The following is a 16,434-nucleotide window of genomic DNA, read 5'->3' as shown; positions in this document are numbered from 1 at the left end:
TCTGCTTGCCTGCTCCTCTGTTCGTTCTCCTCCCCCCTTCTGTTTGTCTTTTTTCTTTCCCCTCTTGGTTCTCCGCTCCGGTCTTTCGCCCCTTTTTTCTCCTTTTTTTCCATCTCCCCACTCTCATACATTGGCCTTGCACCCGACAACCTCCTTCTTCCACCACTTGAGAATCGTCCCATCTTCACGTTCAGACGTTCTGCTTTCTGACGGCTTTCTGGTATAACGGGATTAATTGCTTCTCCTCTTTCGTGGGGTGGTGGGGGGGGGGGGGAGGGAAGCGATAGCACCAACGAGCACAAATCGAGGTGGAGATGACACGATGTGCAATTTACATCATAACAAAGCAAAAATATGTATGTATTACATTCGAAACGCGTTTGTATTTGTCAATTTTCAGGAGCTTCAGATATCCAACTAGGCTGGGATTGCACCGGAGAGCAAGAAAATGGTAAGTTCGCCTAAGGCAACTCATGCCTTGTTCAAGTGCGTGCCGGGAGTGCAGAAACAACGTGTACACCATCATTTTATTCGCCAATGCCATTTCGACGATAAGTCAGGTACGTAGTAGATGACAAAAAGCAACGAATGCGTTCTCCGAAGAGCTGCATCCAGACTACAACAACCCATGACATTTAAAAACCTATTCGTAGGCTTCCCGGATGCTGTACCAGTGCTCCAAAACGCTTCTCTCTCCAAAGCAGCGTCATCCTGGCTGGTTGCCAAAACACGCACTTCGCTCCAAGGCGATCAACCGGTATTTGGCGAACACATGATGGTTCTACTAGCACCGGGTACCTATCCACCAAAGCCATACCACGAAACAGAGTTGAGGCAAGTCATACTTGTGCTCTAGATGATAAAAAAGTCAACTCTCCAGAAATCTTAAGGACGGCTGGTTCGTCGCTCCAAACTCCAGTGTTTGTAAGCCACTCCAGCTCTGCCATTTCCAAATAATGCGTTTTTGCGACTGAGCACCCCAGAAGAGCGATAATATTGTAGCAAACTCCTTCGATCTAAGGTCAAATGTACTTCAGTCGCGTGAACTGCATGGAAAGCGGCGGCGTCATCAACGGGGATACGAAGAACGCATAGCGCCCACGTTTAAGAATTTGAAGACATCATCACTTCAAGTTAATCAACTAATCAAATCTCTCGGTTAAAGTTGTGTACTGCACATATTGTTGCGGTTCAAACCGGACCGTCCGGATAGTACTGGCTTCTAGCTCCACATTGTTGTATTGATCCGGATAATTACGGTGGTCTCCCCTCGTGAGCCGCTCGTTCGTCTTTGGCCGCAGCTTCCGCTTCCTCCTTCGTGTACAGCAGCGATCATGATGCGCAAGGTGACCTTCGAGCTAGGCCGCTGCGTCCGCGAGACCGGCCAGGCGCTGGACCGTCTCGGCCTGCGCGTTCTTAACGACAATTCTTTCAAGGAAAAGTGTAAGCCACGGCGACCTCTTCAAGTTCCAAGTAAAAATGAAACTCTTAACCTAAATCGTTTTTTGTGGAACTTGATTTATTGACAGTCTCGCGCCACCGCCAGGTGATGGCACTGTACGATAAGCGCCCTAGAATCGCACACGATGTGTGGGTTGCGCCCAACGCGACGGTTGTGGGCGACGTGGAGATCTGCAACGACGCCTCGGTCTTCTACAACGTGGTCATTCGCGGAGACCTCAACCAGGTGCGCATCGGCAACCGCACCAATGTACAGGACCGCACAGTTATCCACACGGCCAGCTCCACCAGCCCCGGTCTGGCTCCTGGCGCTAACATTGGCAACGACGTGACTATTGGCCACGGCTGCACCCTGTACTCGTGCACGGTCGAGAACAACTCTCTTATTGGCATGGGCTCCATCATCCTGGACGGCGCTCTGGTCGAGTCCAACACCATCATTGCGGCCGGAAGCGTAGTGCCTCCTGGACGTCGCATCCCGTCCGGACAACTCTGGGCCGGCAACCCGGCCAAGTACGTACGCGACCTCTCGGACGACGAGGTGGCCGACATCGCCAAGCAGGCCAGCGAGTACAAGAGCATTGCCAGCACCCACAGCGACGAGTTCTTGCCATACGGAACGGCCTACCTGGACGCTGAGAAGATCAAGGCCGCTGGCGGCCATCTGTAGAGTGTATCAGTCGTCTACGTGCGCTGTCTTTCCTTCTTCCTAGTGAGAGGGAGAGCTCGCTGTATGCATTGGAGAAATGGCCATGCACAACGTCGGCTGTCTCGATACTTTTTTTAAGCGAAGCAGGAATCCCGGACTCCGTTTACAAAGCAAAATACAAGTCACACACAATAGTACTGAGGCAATGGAGTGCTTGGGTTATTTACTCATCGTCAGTGTGTATCCTCCTACGTTTCTGCTTCTTCTGGCCACGTTTCTTGAAGCTCACATTCCCGTTTGTAGTGATGTTGATCTCCTCTTCCCGAGGCACAGCAGTGGTTGATGTACTAGTAGCATCGTCGAGGTTGACACCTTTATAGCTGCCTCCCCACGGGTTAAAGGCACCCAGCGCATTGTCTCCTTGAGACGAAAAGTCTTCCAATGCATCGAGACGCTTCTGCTCTTCTGCAGTTCGCTCCACTTCAGCTTCTGCCTCCGCTGCACGTTTCACCACAGCTTCGGGGCTTTCGTCAATCTGCCGTACTTCCACTGTACTCCACACGCCCATGCCAGTGGTCTCGTCAATTATTACCGATGGTTTTGTATTGGTTTGTGTTGCGTCGTCGCCGTTGCGCCATTGCTCCACCATTTCCTCTGCAGCTTCCAGCGTCACGTTGGCTGGCAATGGGATACGTAGCCGATCGGCCAGCACTTCGTTTTCTGTCATGGGCTCCGCTTTCTCTCCATTCTTCATTGCTTCTTCAGACGGCGGCAGCATGTACATGACTGTGAAGCGTCTGAAACTCACCTCGGTATTAGGAACGGTGTGCACTGTGGCCTGTTCCACCAGAGCGTCGACCCATTGCTCGGCCTCTTCGACCCAAATCTGACACGCGCTTCCTGTCTCTAATTGTGATTCGTGCTTTTTACCTTCCAGATAGACAACACCACGCACAGCGTAGACGCCATTGTCGTCCTCTTCATCCTCGGGCTCCTCTTCCAGCTGGACAGGAGGGCGAAATTGTCCTCCACTCGACAGCTGTCTCGGTGGAGGTGGAGCAGCTACAGCAGCGATGCTATTACGCTGTCCCTGTCTAGGAGGTGGCCGTGGAGCACTCCCAGCACTCTGACCTGGTCTCCTTGGCGGTGGGGGCGGTGCGTTGCTCTGTCCTGGACGAGGTGGAGGAGGTGGCGCTCGTCTGGTGGCCATATCTTGCGCATATTTGGCCTGCGCAGCCTCCTCAATCTGCTTCAGCTGGTCCTGCAGCTCCCTTTGTGAGTTATTGGCATCTGATTTGGCCTTACGCTTCTGTTTAAGCGTTTCGTCGACTTTCTCCTTGTGTCTACGGCCTTGCTCGTGGTGCTTGATGCTCTGTAATAATACACAGCCATTAGCGCTGTGCATTGCGCACATAACAGAGCGAAAGACGTACCACCCTGTCGCTCTGCATCCACACATTGCAGTACTTGCAGTAGTGTCTCTCCTTGGACACCCAATAGTCTACCATGGCAACCGATCCAGCAGCGCACTTTACTTTTAGTCACCTTGGCAGCAACTTTTGGTCCTAAATGTGACAGGATAGGTTTAGAAAGAGCAAATTTCGTGATTCACACAGACTACGTGGTCCACACGTGGGATCAACAGCGAAAATGGTTGGCCATCGCCCACTTCGCCACCCCCTTCTTGTACTCTCCTCTTCAGTCGTAATTCTCTAAAGGAAGCAGCAACAATGGCAACTAAGCGTGGTACGTTCAGCGATATACAGGGGAACATCCAGGCATACACACACACAGGTCTCTTACTCGTCCTCTCGATGGATAACCTTTAGGACGTGGCGGTGCCTCTGGCAACAAGTTCCGTATGACCCTCGGTCTTCCCGTGGGCGCCGTGATGAACTGCGCCGACAACTCGGGTGCCAAGAACCTCTACATCATCGCCGTGTGCGGTATTAAGGGTCGCTTGAACCGTCTGCCCGCCGCCGGTGTGGGTGACATGGTGCTGGCCACCGTCAAGAAGGGTAAGCCGGACCTCCGTAAGAAGGTCATGCCCGCTGTGGTCATCCGTCAGCGCAAGTCCTGGCGCCGCAAAGACGGCGTGTTCCTCTACTTCGAGGACAACGCTGGTGTCATCGTGAACCCCAAGGGTGAAATGAAGGGTTCGGCCATCACGGGCCCCGTGGGCAAGGAGTGCGCCGACCTGTGGCCGCGTATCGCCTCGAACGCCGGCTCCATTGTCTAAGCTGAAGGAGATTTCTCTCATCAGAGAACCGACAAATGACAATTGGAAATTGTTGTTGCCATTTGATAATTTTTCGCCTATTTCTTTTTCTTTTTGCTCTTCTTGGCAGCTTTAAGTGCCGCTTCTTCTTCAGCTTTCCGACGTTCCTCTTGCGCTTTGGTTTCGTCGCGGACTTCCTTCTTAAGTTGCTTGAGCAGGGTTGCAGCTTCTTCCAGCAGAGCAGAGGACACTCCTTCCACTGCGTTGCCAGTGTCCACAGCACTAGAGACGAGCTGAGTGCGGTATTCCAGAGCTTGTAGCAACGTATCCAGTGTAGTATTATCATTAAAGACATACCCCCCGCTGCCAGGTGCTGGCTGAGTTGGCAGAGTTCCATTAGGAGGGGCCGGTGGACCCTTAAAGGGCTGTAGACACGCTTCCAGTCGCACTTCAGCGTTCAAACGGTCGCGTAGTGCACCGGCAGCAGTCAGTAGTTTATCGCTGACTCCACGTCTCTGCGCTTCATCAAGACTAGCTTCTAGACGAGCGATACTCTTGCGATAGCGACGTGACCCTCGCTCGATTTTCTCACACATGGCGTGACATCCGAAGAGTGTGCACTCTGCTTCAGCGCTCTGGATAATTTGCAGCGCCACCGACAGCATAAGCGGGTGAACTTGTTCTCGAGTGGCGTGCTGCAAGGCTCGTTTCAGCGGCTCCAGAAGCGACCGGATCCCGATCGGGCGTTCAGCAAGCAGAGCTTTCACTTCTTCTTGCAGCGCGACGTGAGCGACGAGCTGTCGATAGGTTTGTCTCGAAACACGCACCAGTTCGCCATCCGCAGCCTTGAGCTGCGCAGCTTCTAGCGCAGTGTAAAGCGCTTCAGCATCCGTTTGAGTCAGAGTCAGTGCACTCTGGATGATCTCCGTACTTGGCAATAATCGCTTCGTCGTCGCTGTCCTTGCACTCTGCTCAACTTCAAAGCCCGCGCTCAGTTCTCTGGATGGCAGCTCAAAGCCGCTTTCCAAGGTAGTAAGAGCTGAGCTTTCACCGTTTAGTTGCAACCCGGACGATGAAGTTCCCAGCTCGACAATATCTGTTGCTACAGCGTCACCTACACTCGGATTTTGGTCTCCTTCGATGCTTTCTGCACCGCCGTTGATACCTTCAGCTTCTCCGTTTATCACACTCATCGAAGTTGTCGGACGACTAGCAATACTCGGATCCAGTACAGCGAGAGTGCGACGTATGAGTTCGAGTTTGTTATCCAGCACATTGCGTAGATCCTGTTCAGCTTTCCCCATTTCCGTGGCACATTCCTGGCAACAACGCAGACTACGTGCTTGAACGAGCCTCGTTGGCGAGACACCAGCCTCTGTAGTACTCCCATTCACGTCAAGTGTTGAAGGAGGCTGCGTTGGAGTGGAGGTGGTTGATGAGCACGGTTTTGTGTCACAGAAGACGTTGTGGCAATGCTGACACAGACTGGGACGACGGAGACGGCTGAAGGTTTCCTTGCACCATTCGCAGACAGTTTGCGACTGGAATCTAGTCAGCAGGCGACGACATCCGGGCTCTGTAGCCAAGTCCAGTGGACGATTCCCGTACTTGTTGCATGTCTCCACAGCAGCAGATTGGGCAAGTAGCTGCTCTACCACTTCTCGATGACCTCCAGAGCAGGCCAAGTGGAGACATCGATTGCCAGTTGTGTCTGCAGCTTCAGGGTTATAGTCTGCAGCCAGTAGAATTGCCACTGTGTCTGCGTGGCCCTTGTAGCAGGCCCAATGCAACGGGGTGTTGCAGTTTGTCTCCTTCATAGAGCTAGTGTAGCCATTTGACAATTGGTACTTTCGACTTGGTGCTGAGGTCTCGTACATACCATCAGCACCAATGTCCAGCAGGTACAGGAGCACGTCATTGGCGCCGCTGTAAGCTGCAGCAGCCACCGGGGTCCATCCACTTTTTGTGATAAACCCAGCCGGAGCACCAGCACAGACGCGCTGCGTGACTGCACTCAAGTCGCCTTCACGGCAAAGTTCGATGAGTTGCAAGCCAGCGTCAACGTCCTGAGGACTCGCAAGTTGCTGCGTTAAAGGCTCAGGTCGGATGACGACCTTCTCTTGCGCGTCTCCATCGTCTCCTACCTCGTCGTCTTCATTGTCGTTGCGATGTTCAGCATGGCCGTTGCTTGTGTGGTCACCCGTAGCTGGTTCAGCCTTGTCCGAGCTGCTATGAACTTCACTAGGCGTCGATCCGGAGACGTCACCCGACGCTGTCATAATGCCACAACAAGGACACTACACCTAAAAAAATGAGAGTTTAGAGTTTATCGCGTCGCTTTAAGATTTAACGGCAAATCATTTTTGCATATCAAAAATTGCCATGCTTTTGATTGCAACACGCAAAGAGTCAACGTCACTATACCTAAGGAACTTTACGATACTCCCCTACACAAGAAATGGAGATACGAAACATGACCAGCTTTCCTCAACCAGCTTACAATTCCACGTCGAATAACGACGAGAGCACCGATATTTTCTGGGTGTACCCGGAAATTTCATTCTTGACGCCATCAAAACTGCAGTCAAACATTGGCTCTTGCTGGGGTCGGAGCATATTGTCATCAGCCCAGTCAGTCGGTGGCAGATTCGGCGCCACGTACGCTGGCGTGCAGCCTGAAGTTGCATACGTAACGCATGTTCCCCATTCCGTGACCACCGTCGAGCGCTTGTAGACTCGCGCAACTTCACCTAGCGGTGCACTCAGCACCAGACCGGAGGATTCCAGTCCAGCAGTAGCGTCAAGTGCTCCACTCCCGCAGACCTCATGGAGCGAGTCATAGAGCAGCTCATCCAAGCCAAACGGAGGCTGTGCCGGCGACGTGGGGTCTGCTGACATCAGAGTATTATTCGTCGGGCAGAACAACTCATCGTCACTCGATAACCAGTCGCCGATAGTGTCGCTAGCAGGTAAACATGGCGGATAGAAGTTGTCGGTACTATAGTCTCCCATGCCCATGGGGTCCAGTACACTCTCGATCACAGCTTGAGCTCGCAGCACGCCATCTTGATACGACTGCGCGTACGTGTACATGTCGAGATTGTCGACGCTTGACACGGTGTCGGGGGAGAGCGAGCCGATGTCCGTGTCAGGAATGACCAGCGTGTCAAGACAATCCGGAACCGGAGTCAGATAATCAGCAGCTAGAGTCTCTTTAGAGACGACAGGAGATGTGATCACTGCTGCATCTTCAACGGCGCAATCAGGCACAGCGAGTAGTGCAGTGTCTTCCTCCACACAAACAGGAAGATCGGCATTCAGTGGGAAGACGCTGGCAAGTTCCTTCTTAGCAGAGCGAGTTGCCTTCGTCTTGCACGATTTCTTCTTCTTGTTGCGTTTCCCCGTCCCACGACCTTCTCGAACACGATTCGCCAGCGCTTTCAGTGACGAGTGCCAGTGGTTTTTCACCGCATTGTCCGTTCTACCAGGAAGCTGGGCGGTGATCTTGGCCCAGCAGTTGCCGAACTGAGCCTGCATGTTCATAATGACAGTGTTCTCCTCGTCCGTCCACGGTGTTTTCTTGATAGAAGGATTCAACTGATTGTGCCACCTATCGCAGCCAAGACAAACACACACACGTTCATGACCCTTGCAAGACACCATAACTGGCTACTAAAACTCACCGTTCGCGGCATTGCTTGCCATTTCTTCCTTTCAAGTACGAAGCGATCACGGCCCATTTGCTGGCTCCGTACTCCTTCACCAGCTGGAACATCTGTGCGTCTTCTTCTTGACTCCATGGACGCTTCACCACGCAGTCCAGACCTTGCAGCTTATTCCACCGCTTGAGACATTCTTCAGGAGAGCGAGCCGCGAGACGCTCTGCAATGGCCTTCCACTTTTTGCCTCCAAACGTGCAGACGCCATCTCGAAGCAAGGAATCCTAACGAGTATCAAGCTCTGAGACTGACGTTTCTTCTGTTGAGTGAGCAAATCGACCAATTCCTTACTTCTTCAGAGGTCCATTTCAGTCCGTCACCTCGGATGGCTGTTGCTTTCGCCCTGCACAAGGAGCTGTCAGTTTTGACTAAAGCCTTTCAGCTCTTTTTTGAAGACATCACTCACTTTCTGGAGCTTTTCTTGCGCTGGTACGGGGAGCAGCGCAGTTCCATCATTACGTCTGCCAGTTAGGTTTCAGTTCTTCAGCGCAAATTGACTTGTGGAGTTCGAGTAAAGCCCAGAAGATGGCAGCTCATGGCAAGTGGCGAATCTGGGACTTGCACTCGGTAAACTAGAAACACCTCCACCGGCATCACACTATGGCCTGTTGCACCTTTTCGATACCGCCAACGAAATCTGAGAAAGGGCTCGCAGTCGTCTCATCAGCGCCAGCATTTGCCAGCCGCTGTTTCTGTTTCAAACACGACGTGGGTCAAACGAGCAAATATATTTCGACGCCAATTCTTACGATGACGCCAGACGCTGTGAAAGGAAATGACAAGCTCGAATGGTTATCAAATTACACCGCTTCTCTAAAAAAACCTAGTACCGAATAGAGAGGCCCGTTAAAAGGGGGTGTCCGGTGACGATGAGCTCATCTTGGGAGTGGCAAGTGAGGAAGCGAGCTGTCACCTGTAAGCATTAAATACCCCACACTTTGTCAGCAAAAAAAGCACTCTAGCCTACACGCACACATGTTACGAACCTGAGTGCAGCCCCAAAGCACCAAAGAACGGAGATTCTCCGTGCCGTCAGCCAAGATTCCCAGAGCGTCCTCGGCGATTTGCCGACAGAACGAAATGTCGAGCGTCGTCAAACTCGCAGCGCAGTGCTCGAGCAGCGCCGTCATCGCTACGTCCGTAGCTTGCTGTTGTCAATATCAAACATGAAACACAATCATCCACTCTGTTAAAGTTGCATATAAAGCCTTACCGAGACGCTGGACATCTCGAATGTTTCAAGGAACGACTTGGCTCCAAAGGCGATATGTTGGACTGCAGCGTCAGTCAACTCGAAGCAACAACGTATGGACACACGACGCAGAGCGTGGCCATGTTGACGAACAGGCTCAAAGCACTCGTCAGTGATGAGGTGCAAGTCCGATACATCCAGAACCTTTAAGCCGCGACAAGCCTCCAAAACTCCCTTTACGGCAACATTTGTCAGTTGCGAGCATCGTGCCACTGAGATTTCTTCCAGATTCGGTAAACTTTGCGCCAACGAGACGATGACCTCGTCGGTGAGCTTCTCCATCTGATTTAGTTGCAATTTGCGCAGATTTTTCATGGATTTCAGCGCCTCCAAGCAGGAATCTCCGATCTGCGGACACTCGGACAGCGTTAACGAATGCAAATTCTGCAGCTCACAAAAGTAATCGACCGATTTCTTGGTGATCCGCTGGTTGCACGAGATCTCGAACGCGTCCAAGGACGGCGCACAACGTCGCACTAGAGCTTCACACCCCGCGTCCGAGAGACGATAACAGCCTTGCACCTGCAGCTGCTCCACGGCTTTCAACGAGTCTCCCAGCTCGTCGATCACACTGTCCGAGACGCAGCGGCCACATAGTCCGAGTCTTAAGACCGAAAGCGCAGCGCAATCTTTTAGTGCACGGATCAACGTGTCTTCGTCGATATTCGAGCAGTCGGGAATGTCAATCTCCGTGACTCCAGGGAAGATAAAGAGCGGAAGAACCTCTGGTTTAAGGCGTCTGAGCTTCACGACAGCTCTGGCCACTTGGTGCCGCGCAGTGGCGTCGATGTATTCGAGTGTTGGCAGTTGCTCGACGTGTTCCGCCAGACTTTGGAGCGCCAAATCCCGTAGCCTTAGTACCACGTTGTCAGCTCGTAATACAGAAGTGCGGGCGGCGTGTTTGGGTGTCCATTTGACCTTAAGAACTTCCTCCACTGGCTGACGCCGCTTACGCGCGTCCTGCGCGGCCGAACGGTTATCTCTGAGCTCCCGCATGGTTGCATAGTAGCCTGGCCAGGACTCTGTCTCCTCGGCGGGCGCAGAGGCACGTTCTCCCGTAGCAAAGTAGAGCGCGCGCTCTCTGGTGACGGCAGCACGTCCGCGGCCCCGTGGAGCGTCAGCAGGCGCTGCGGGCGCCGGTTCTACGGCGTTTACATCGCTCTCTTCATGCGGAGGAGACGCAGGGGCTGGAGGAGCGGGTGGAGGGGAAGCGGCGCGGCGACGACGAGAAGCGGCGCCGTTGGAGCGCGGAGACGCGGCGTCGGAGCGAGACTTGCGCTTCATTCGGCGGAAACAAGAGTGAAGATCACTTTAGCCAAAAGAGTTGAAGTGCACCTTTCCCGCCACACAAACGACACTCGAACAAACTGGCGGCAATTCCAACATGGATACACTCTCACTGCAATGAATACAGTGGTGAGGCCCTCACCGCGAGGGACGAGGTCGGCGCTGATCTTCTTCGCTGCTGGTTGCGTAGGCATCTGATAGTGAACACTGATGAACACCGAGTTGGGGCTGAGGAATTGTCAACCGACTGCTACAGTACATGTAGGCACGCAGCACACTTGCGATGACGAAAAAAAACAAGCTCGTAGTAGAACATTTCATTGCCCTGTAAGTTAACCTAACTTGGTTTCTGTCAAGATCTGAAGTATTGCACGGCTGCGCATTTTATCGCTCGGGTTGCCTCTGACCACTGTGCGACGCGTGCAATTATGGAAACGCCTAAGCAAAATTAGCCATGGGAAACCACGAAATCTACAGAAAATAATTCGCATCTCGGTAAGATATTTTTATTGTTCAGTCTGCAGCTAGAGGTAGACAACTATTCTTCCGTGAACATATTCATAAACCCGCTTGCTACGACGCAAGCTCACGAATCACTCAAGCAACACTTAACATTGCATGAGCACAGTCATCAAGGACCCACGACTTACTTGTCGACGGTGGCCATGTGCAGCACAAGGTCAACCAGACGGTTCGAGTAGCCCCACTCATTGTCGTACCACGACACAAGCTTCACGAAGTGGTCGTTCAGGGCGATGCAAGCATCAGCGTCGAAAATGCTGGAGCGCTTGTCGTGCAGGAAGTCGTTCGACACCACCTGGTCCTCCGTGTAGCCGAGGATGCCGGCCAGCTCGCCTTCCGAAGCGGCCTTCACAGCGGCCTTGATCGCGTCCATCGACGCAGCCTTCTCCAGACGGCACGTCAGGTCCACCACAGACACATCCGGCGTAGGCACACGGAACGCCATGCCCGTCAGCTTACCGTTCAGCACAGGCAACACCTTACCCACGGCCTTGGCGGCACCCGTCGACGATGGGATGATGTTCTGGCCGCAGCCACGGCCACCACGCCAGTCCTTGCCGCCCTTAGCAGGGCCGTCCACAGGCAGCTGCGTCGCCGTCGTCGCGTGCACCGTCGTCATCAGACCCTCCACGATGCCGAAATTGTCGTTGATCACCTTGGCCAGCGGCGCAAGGCAGTTCGTCGTGCACGAAGCGTTCGACACCACCGGGGCCGAGCCGTCGTACTCCTTGTGGTTCACACCCATCACGTACATGGGCGTCGAATCCTTAGGCGGGGCCGAGATCACCACCTTCTTGCAGCCACCCTCGATGTGGGACTGGGCCTTCTCAGTCGTCGTGAACACACCAGTCGACTCGCACACGTACGTGGCACCGGCCTTTCCCCACGGGATCTCCGCCGGGTTGCGCGCAGCGAACACGTGGATCACCTCGCCGTTCACAACCAGGTTGCCGTCCTTGGTCGCCACGGAGCCGTCGAACTTGCCGTGGGTCGAGTCGTACTTGAAGAGGTACGCTATGTAGTCTAAGGGTCGTTGATGGCCACGACCTTGGTCTTGGGGTTTTCAATGGCGGCGCGGGCCACGAGACGGCCGATGCGGCCAAAGCCGTTGATGCCGATCTTGACCTCTGACATGATGAGAGAGAGTGTTGGTCTTGAGGGATACTGCGCTCGAAAGCCGCCGGATTAGATTGTGAGACTCGAGGGGATCTTTTTCTTTTGAATGACGTTGAAGCTAGCACCCTGATAAAACCTCGATGACGTAAAAACCTTGTGGAGCAAAAACACGCGGTCTGTTTCACTGGGGGCAATGGCTATGTTATATTGACTTTTCGATGAGCGGGCATTAACTACAAAACGAACTTGCGAGGTAATTAGGATAAATAACGTTACGCCGAAGCGGAAGAATCCACAGAGGCCTGAAGTAGGCCATTTTGATCCAGGACGGGCCTGGACCCGCGACGATTGAAAAGCCGAGGGTTAGGCACAATATCCGTCCCAAGCGTGAGCGTTGGGGAAATTGTTGGAGGCATTCATTCAGCCGTGAACGTCCTGTAGGCCCGGAGTCTCGGTGCAGTGCCCGAAAATGTGCACTAAAAATGGAGTAAACTCGATACACCGCCGTTGTCGCTTGCAGCGGAGGTGCGGCTTCGAAAATATGTTTGTTCCGAGTCGTCCAAATTGCATGCAGTGTGATGCTACGCATTAGCGTCCACAACGCGGTAAACTCTTGTGCCTTGTTCCGTCCACGAGTCGTCCACTCTGATGTCTCACGAAATGTGGACAATGAACCTGTTTCAATCCGCACGAATGAGATGCCAAAGAGCTGCAACCCGGCGGCAGTCAAAGAACAAGTGACGTTCGGTTTCAATGGAAGAGCACGTCGGATATGCGCAACATAGTGCCTCATTCACTTCGTAAAAGAGTTGACTTTGCTCGACAGCAGTCTTGTTCCTCAGGAACTTCATTAGCTACAACTTGCGTGCAAGTACGAAGCAGTATACATGTGCTATTACCTGCTACCCAACGATCCGCTTCATAAACTCAATCTGCAAAGGCATCATTCAATACATGCAACAGCTTCAAAAACTTAGGATTCATTGACCAAAATATAAATCAACAAATCAACCAACGTCTGCCGCAAACATCTACGCTACGCTTAAATGTCGACCGTGGCCATGTGCAGCACAAGGTCAACCAGACGGTTCGAGTAGCCCCACTCATTGTCGTACCAAGCCACAAGCTTCACGAAGTGGTCGTTCAGGGCAATGCAGGCATCAGCGTCGAACGTGCTCGAGTGCTTGTCGTGCAGGAAGTCGTTCGACACCACCTGGTCCTCCGTGTAGCCGAGGATGCCGGCCAGCTCGCCTTCCGAAGCGGCCTTCACAGCGGCCTTGATCGCGTCCATCGACGCAGCCTTCTCCAGACGGCACGTCAGGTCCACCACAGACACATCCGGCGTAGGCACACGGAACGCCATGCCCGTCAGCTTGCCGTTCAGCACAGGCAACACCTTACCCACGGCCTTGGCGGCACCCGTCGACGACGGGATGATGTTCTGGCCGCAGCCACGGCCACCACGCCAGTCCTTGCCGCCCTTAGCAGGGCCGTCCACAGGCAGCTGCGTCGCCGTCGTCGCGTGCACCGTCGTCATCAGACCCTCCACGATGCCGAAATTGTCGTTGATCACCTTGGCCAGAGGCGCAAGGCAGTTCGTCGTGCACGAAGCGTTCGACACCACCGGGGCCGAGCCGTCGTACTCCTTGTGGTTCACACCCATCACGTACATGGGCGTCGAATCCTTAGGCGGGGCCGAGATCACCACCTTCTTGCAGCCACCCTCGATGTGGGACTGGGCCTTCTCAGTCGTCGTGAACACACCAGTCGACTCGCACACGTACGTGGCACCGGCCTTTCCCCACGGGATCTCCGCCGGGTTGCGCGCAGCGAACACGTGGATCACCTCGCCGTTCACAACCAGGTTGCCGTCCTTGGTCTCCACGGAGCCGTCGAACTTGCCGTGGGTCGAGTCGTACTTGAAGAGGTACGCCATGTACTCCAGGTCCATGAACGGGTCGTTGATGGCCACGACCTTGGTCTTGGGGTTTTCAATGGCAGCGCGGGCAACGAGACGGCCGATGCGGCCAAAGCCGTTGATGCCGATCTTGACCTCTGACATGATGAGAGAGAGTGTTGGTCTTGAGGGATACTGCGCTCGAAAGCCGCCGGATTAGATTGTGAGACTCGAGGGGATCTTTTTCTTTTGAATGACGTTGAAGCTAGCACCCTGATAAAACCTCGATGACGTAAAAACCTTGTGGAGCAAAAACACGCGGTCTGTTTCACTTCGTAAAAAGTAGAGGGGGGGGGCAATGGCTATGTTATATTGACTTTTCGATGAGCGGGCATTAACTACAAAACGAACTTGCGAGGTAATTAGGATAAATAACGTTACGCCGAAGCGGAAGAATCCACAGAGGCCTGAAGTAGGCCATTTTGATCCAGGACGGGCCTGGACCCGCGACGATTGAAAAGCCGAGGGTTAGGCACAATATCCGTCCCAAGCGTGAGCGTTGGGGAAATTGTTGGAGGCATTCATTCAGCCGTGAACGTCCTGTAGGCCCGGAGTCTCGGTGCAGTGCCCGAAAATGTGCACTAAAAATGGAGTAAACTCGATACACCGCCGTTGTCGCTTGCAGCGGAGGTGCGGCTTCGAAAATATGTTTGTTCCGAGTCGTCCAAATTGCATGCAGTGTGATGCTACGCATTAGCGTCCACAACGCGGTAAACTCTTGTGCCTTGTTCCGTCCACGAGTCGTCCACTCTGATGTCTCACGAAATGTGGACAATGAACCTGTTTCAATCCGCACGAATGAGATGCCAAAGAGCTGCAACCCGGCGGCAGTCAAAGAACAAGTGACGTTCGGTTTCAATGGAAGAGCACGTCGGATATGCGCAACATAGTGCCTCATTCACTTCGTAAAAAGTAGAGTTGACTTTGCTCGACAGCAGTCTTGTTCCTCAGGAACTTCATTAGCTACAACTTGCGTGCAAGTACGAAGCAGTATACATGTGCTATTACCTGCTACCCAACCCGCTTCATAAACTCAATCTGCAAAGGCATCATTCAATACATGCAACAGCTTCAAAAACTTAGGATTCATTGACCAAAATATAAATCAACAAATCAACCAACGTCTGCCGCAAACATCTACGCTACGCTTAAATGTCGACCGTGGCCATGTGCAGCACAAGGTCAACCAGACGGTTCGAGTAGCCCCACTCATTGTCGTACCAAGCCACAAGCTTCACGAAGTGGTCGTTCAGGGCAATGCAGGCATCAGCGTCGAACGTGCTCGAGTGCTTGTCGTGCAGGAAGTCGTTCGACACCACCTGGTCCTCCGTGTAGCCGAGGATGCCGGCCAGCTCGCCTTCCGAAGCGGCCTTCACAGCGGCCTTGATCGCGTCCATCGACGCAGCCTTCTCCAGACGGCACGTCAGGTCCACCACAGACACATCCGGCGTAGGCACACGGAACGCCATGCCCGTCAGCTTGCCGTTCAGCACAGGCAACACCTTACCCACGGCCTTGGCGGCACCCGTCGACGACGGGATGATGTTCTGGCCGCAGCCACGGCCACCACGCCAGTCCTTGCCGCCCTTAGCAGGGCCGTCCACAGGCAGCTGCGTCGCCGTCGTCGCGTGCACCGTCGTCATCAGACCCTCCACGATGCCGAAATTGTCGTTGATCACCTTGGCCAGAGGCGCAAGGCAGTTCGTCGTGCACGAAGCGTTCGACACCACCGGGGCCGAGCCGTCGTACTCCTTGTGGTTCACACCCATCACGTACATGGGCGTCGAATCCTTAGGCGGGGCCGAGATCACCACCTTTTTGCAGCCACCCTCGATGTGGGACTGGGCCTTCTCAGTCGTCGTGAACACACCAGTCGACTCGCACACGTACGTGGCACCGGCCTTGCCCCACGGGATCTCCGCCGGGTTGCGCGCGGTGAAGACATGGATCACCTCGCCATTAATAACCAGGTTGCCGTCCTTGGTCGCCACGGAGCCGTCGAACTTGCCGTGGGTCGAGTCGTACTTGAACAGATACGCCATGTACTCCAGGTCCATGAACGGGTCGTTGATGGCCACCATTTTTTGGCCGACCCCCCTGGTAGATTGATAAAAGTTGTCGAATCGTTGATTTGAGAGGAAGGCAAGCCCCGAGACGCTTTCCACCTCCCCATGTAGCCTCGCGAACGGGTCCATACGCATAGAGTCCGTAATGCGTCCGTAGAAGGTAGATACGGCCTTAGCCCCGACGCCC

At 53.8% G+C, this 16,434-nt stretch overlaps 7 protein-coding genes across 7 annotated transcripts; 2 read left to right on the top strand and 5 right to left on the bottom strand.

Annotated features, from left to right (window-relative positions):
• Positions 1-1,262: 1,262 nt before the first annotated feature.
• PITG_01945 (uncharacterized protein) lies at positions 1,263-2,320 on the top strand (the record flags this gene model as incomplete). Its single annotated transcript, XM_002908488.1, has 2 exons — positions 1,263-1,443; positions 1,530-2,320. The coding sequence occupies 2 exons, from the start codon at positions 1,335-1,337 to the stop codon at positions 2,129-2,131; spliced, it is 711 nt and encodes a 236-aa protein (XP_002908534.1).
• Positions 2,321-2,333: 13 nt separating this feature from the next.
• Positions 2,334-3,618, bottom strand: PITG_01944 (uncharacterized protein; the record flags this gene model as incomplete). Its single annotated transcript, XM_002908487.1, has 4 exons — positions 2,334-2,428; positions 2,483-3,136; positions 3,227-3,482; positions 3,544-3,618. 4 exons carry the CDS (start codon positions 3,616-3,618, stop codon positions 2,334-2,336), a joined length of 1,080 nt encoding a protein of 359 aa, XP_002908533.1.
• A 188-nt stretch (positions 3,619-3,806) lies between these two features.
• PITG_01943 (60S ribosomal protein L23) lies at positions 3,807-4,429 on the top strand (the record flags this gene model as incomplete). Its single annotated transcript, XM_002908486.1, has 2 exons — positions 3,807-3,856; positions 3,940-4,429. 2 exons carry the CDS (start codon positions 3,841-3,843, stop codon positions 4,347-4,349), a joined length of 426 nt encoding a protein of 141 aa, XP_002908532.1.
• PITG_01942 (uncharacterized protein) lies at positions 4,427-6,607 on the bottom strand (the record flags this gene model as incomplete). Its single annotated transcript, XM_002908485.1, has 2 exons — positions 4,427-6,480; positions 6,529-6,607. The coding sequence occupies 2 exons, from the start codon at positions 6,605-6,607 to the stop codon at positions 4,427-4,429; spliced, it is 2,133 nt and encodes a 710-aa protein (XP_002908531.1).
• Positions 6,608-8,870: 2,263 nt separating this feature from the next.
• PITG_01941 (uncharacterized protein) lies at positions 8,871-10,583 on the bottom strand (the record flags this gene model as incomplete). The annotated part of the gene is made up of 4 exons (XM_002908484.1): positions 8,871-8,960; positions 9,034-9,195; positions 9,261-10,426; positions 10,523-10,583. 4 exons carry the CDS (start codon positions 10,581-10,583, stop codon positions 8,871-8,873), a joined length of 1,479 nt encoding a protein of 492 aa, XP_002908530.1.
• Positions 10,584-13,266: 2,683 nt separating this feature from the next.
• Positions 13,267-14,286, bottom strand: PITG_01940 (triosephosphate isomerase/glyceraldehyde-3-phosphate dehydrogenase, putative; the record flags this gene model as incomplete). The annotated part of the gene is made up of 1 exon (XM_002908483.1): positions 13,267-14,286. The coding sequence occupies one exon, from the start codon at positions 14,284-14,286 to the stop codon at positions 13,267-13,269; it is 1,020 nt and encodes a 339-aa protein (XP_002908529.1).
• A 971-nt stretch (positions 14,287-15,257) lies between these two features.
• On the bottom strand, positions 15,258-16,262 carry PITG_01939 (glyceraldehyde-3-phosphate dehydrogenase, putative; the record flags this gene model as incomplete). Its single annotated transcript, XM_002908482.1, has 1 exon — positions 15,258-16,262. One exon carries the CDS (start codon positions 16,260-16,262, stop codon positions 15,330-15,332), a length of 933 nt encoding a protein of 310 aa, XP_002908528.1.
• Positions 16,263-16,434: the final 172 nt, after the last annotated feature.

Source organism: Phytophthora infestans, genomic scaffold, assembly GCF_000142945.1.
Source record: "Phytophthora infestans T30-4 supercont1.2 genomic scaffold, whole genome shotgun sequence".
Classification (NCBI taxonomy): Eukaryota; Oomycota; class Peronosporomycetes; order Peronosporales; family Peronosporaceae; genus Phytophthora; species Phytophthora infestans.
Note: the sequence above shows the minus strand (reverse complement) of the source record. Positions and strands in the feature narration are given on the sequence as shown.